This window comes from Ostrinia furnacalis, unplaced genomic scaffold (genome assembly GCF_004193835.3).
Source record: "Ostrinia furnacalis isolate ACB-3 unplaced genomic scaffold, ASM419383v2 OfSCF5175, whole genome shotgun sequence".
NCBI lineage: Eukaryota > Metazoa > Arthropoda > Insecta > Lepidoptera > Crambidae > Ostrinia > Ostrinia furnacalis.
The window spans coordinates 388,444-391,515 of NW_021135414.1; the positions used below are offsets into that span (position 1 = coordinate 388,444).

A 3,072-nucleotide genomic window follows, 5' to 3' on the forward strand; every position below is an offset into this window, starting at 1 on the left:
TTATCCCCCCTCATCCACAAAGATCCTATCCATATAGTGGATCAAGTGCTTGGGTGAGAAGGACCTATATTCTTCTGGCGTCGGATAAGCCGACCCCAGGAGACCCATTCTAGTTCTAGCTAGCGCGTCACATTCGCAGAGTAGGTGTTTCATGGACTCCGCATGTTCTCCACATGCTCGACAGCTGTCATCCGTAGTTAGGCCCATTTTGTGGAGCATGTGGTTTGTAGTGTAGTGTCCTGTTAGCGCACCCGTGATCACTCGGGCTTGCCTTCTGTTTCCATTGAGTATGAGCTTTTCCCATGATCTTGTGTTTCCAACTAGGAATAGTTTGGAGTGGCTCATGCCGTTGGAGCTTTCCCATTCAGCTCTGTGCTTCCTGGATGTATATTGCCTCATGGCCATGTGTACAGTGCTTATAGATAAGGGCACTATCGGCTCTGGCCCAATAGGTGCCGCCTCTGACCCTTGTCTCGCTAGACTGTCGGCTCTCTCATTGCCTTCGATTCCAGTATGTCCAGGTACCCACATGAGGGTCACCCTGTTGTGCCTTCCAAGTTTATTCAGTGCCAAGATTGCCTCCAAAACGAGTCTGGATCCAACCCTCACTGAGGCAATGGCTTTGAGTGCTGCCTGACTGTCACTTAATATGTAAATGTCACGCTTTTTATGCGCCTGTTCTATATTCCTTACTGCGCACATGATTATAGCATAGGTTTCAGCTTGAAACACTGTTGCAAACCTCCCTAAGCTTTCACTGTGCTCAGATTGTTTGGAGTAGACGCCCGCTCCTGTTCCTGAGTTCATCTTGGAGCCATCAGTATACCAGATCAGGCTGTCTTGTTGACGTTTTGGTCCTCTTTTCCAGTCTTCCCTTGTTGGTATAGACACTTTAAAATCCTTGCTAAACATGTACCTAGGCTGCATTGTATCACAACCCATGTCCATTATTGCATCTAATTGAGGATCACTCCCCATCCTTGTGTGCTTGGTGCAAGGTTTGGATGTACTCCAAAGTCCCGCCCCCTTCAGTCTGTGCAGCGCCTTCCTTGCATCTACTTCTAGCGCCAAGTGCAGTGGGGGCAATCCCAGAATAATCTCCAATGCTGCAGTTGGCGTAGTTCTAAACGCACTCGTTATTGCTAGGCATGCAGTTCTTTGCAATTTGCCCAGTGCCGTTCTGCACGTCTGTAACCTAATTCTAGGCCACCAGACAATGCTGCCATAAAGTATTATTGGTCTCACCATAGTTATATAGATCCACCTCATCACTCTGGGACTAAGTCCCCATGTCTTCCCGTATGCACCACGACACATTCCCAGCACTCTCATAGCCTTAGCTATGACCGTATCTTGGTGTTTACGCCATGTAAGTTCCTTATCTAGGATTACCCCTAGATATTTCACTTCATTGGTCCAGGTTATCTGCTTACCATAAAGGTAGAGATGTCCTAGCCCTGTTGTATTTCTCATTTTTGTAAATGCAATAGCATTCGTTTTTCCCGGATTCACCGAGAGGTGGTTTTTGTCACACCACTCTTCCAGTGTGTTGAGGGCTCTTTGCATGATGTCTGTCACAATAGTTGGGAACTTGCCCCTTACCATAATTACCAAATCATCTGCATATCCAACCGTGTAGAGTGGTCCTTTGTTAAGTTTCACAAGTAGTGAGTCCACGACCAGGCTCCATAGCAAGGGTGAGAGTACCCCCCCTTGCGGGCAGCCCTTGACAGTCCTTACACTCATGCACTCTCCTTGCAGTTCTGATTGAATAATCCTGCCTTTAAGCATACAGTCTATCCACCGGCATAGAGGTAGTGGTACCCCGTGGTCAGAAGCAGCAGCTCCTATAGAGACGAAGGTAGTGCGGTCAAATGCCCCCTCTATGTCGACAAATGTCCCAACAGTAACCTCCCTACTCTCAAGAGCCGCCTCCGCCCTGCCGGTTACATAGTGTAGCGCAGTTTCTGTAGATTTCCCTGCCTGGTATGCACATTGTAGCTCATGTAGAGGAAATCTTTTTAGTGGTCCTTGTCTTATGTACTTATCTACAAGTTTTTCAAGCGATTTGAGAAGAAAAGATTGTAGACTTATTGGCCTATATGCCTTAGGGTCGTTGTAATCCGGTCTACCTGGTTTAGGTATAAAGATCACTTTGACTTCTCTCCATACCTTAGGTATGTATCCAAATGCTATGCAGGCTTTGTATAACCTGCATAGATGAGGATTCAGAATGGAGATTCCTTGCTGCAAGAGAATTGGGTAGATCGAATCTGGGCCTGGTGCCTTGTATGGTTCAAAGCTCCCGATTGCCCATCTCACCTTAGTCTCATCCACTACTCTTTTAGCCGTAACCCAGTCGAGCTTGTTTGTTGTTCTATTTTGTTCCTCCACGCTGATTGGATCTTGATCATCGTTTAGGACCTGTGATTCAGGAAAGTGCGTTGCTATCATTGTTTTCAACGTATCTTTGCCTGCTTCCGTATATCCCCCCCTCTCACTCCATACTGTAGTGAGTGGGTTCGCTTTGGTTGTTGACATGGCCTTTGTCAGTCTCATGCCCTCGGGAACTGAGTTGATCATCTCACAATGATCCCTCCATGCCTTCCTCTTTGCCTTTCGCACCGCTTTGCTATACTCCGTCAGTGCTCTTCTATACTCTGTAAAGTCATTCCTAGCTCTTGCTATATTGAACGCCTTTCTTGTCTCCCTTCGTAAGAGGGCTATTTCCTTGGTCCACCATGGAAGTTTCTTAGATCCCGCCTCGCGTTCCGGGCAGTTATCCCTCCAGGCAGTCTTCAAGGCATTGGTAATTCGATCAGCGTCAAACTCTATTTCAAGCACAGAGTTGAGTTTGCATTTTGGTTCACTAAGTTCCGTCCTTAGGTCCCGTTTGAAGTCCTCCCAATTAGTGTTCTTGGGATTCCTTCTTTTTATTGCGTCTTTTCTTATAGGAGCATAGTAGTAAATAAATTGGGAAGGCTAGCTCACGACGCCTTTAAAAACGGCGTCGCGATTTAGCCTCCCCAATTTAGGTTAATGACATGATAAAATGCTTTCAACGACTGATGA

General features: G+C 46.7%; 1 protein-coding gene across 1 annotated transcript; it reads right to left on the bottom strand.

Moving 5' to 3' along the window:
• On the bottom strand, window positions 1-978 carry LOC114360810 (uncharacterized). Its single transcript, XM_028315606.1, has one exon. It carries the CDS (start codon window positions 976-978, stop codon window positions 1-3), a length of 978 nt encoding a protein of 325 aa, XP_028171407.1.
• Window positions 979-3,072: the final 2,094 nt, after the last annotated feature.

Bases quoted from the DNA above. Each gene is read 5' to 3' on its own strand.
- LOC114360810 (XM_028315606.1), bottom strand. From the start codon at position 978: ATGGGGAGTGATCCTCAATTAGATGCAATAATGGACATGGGTTGTGAT.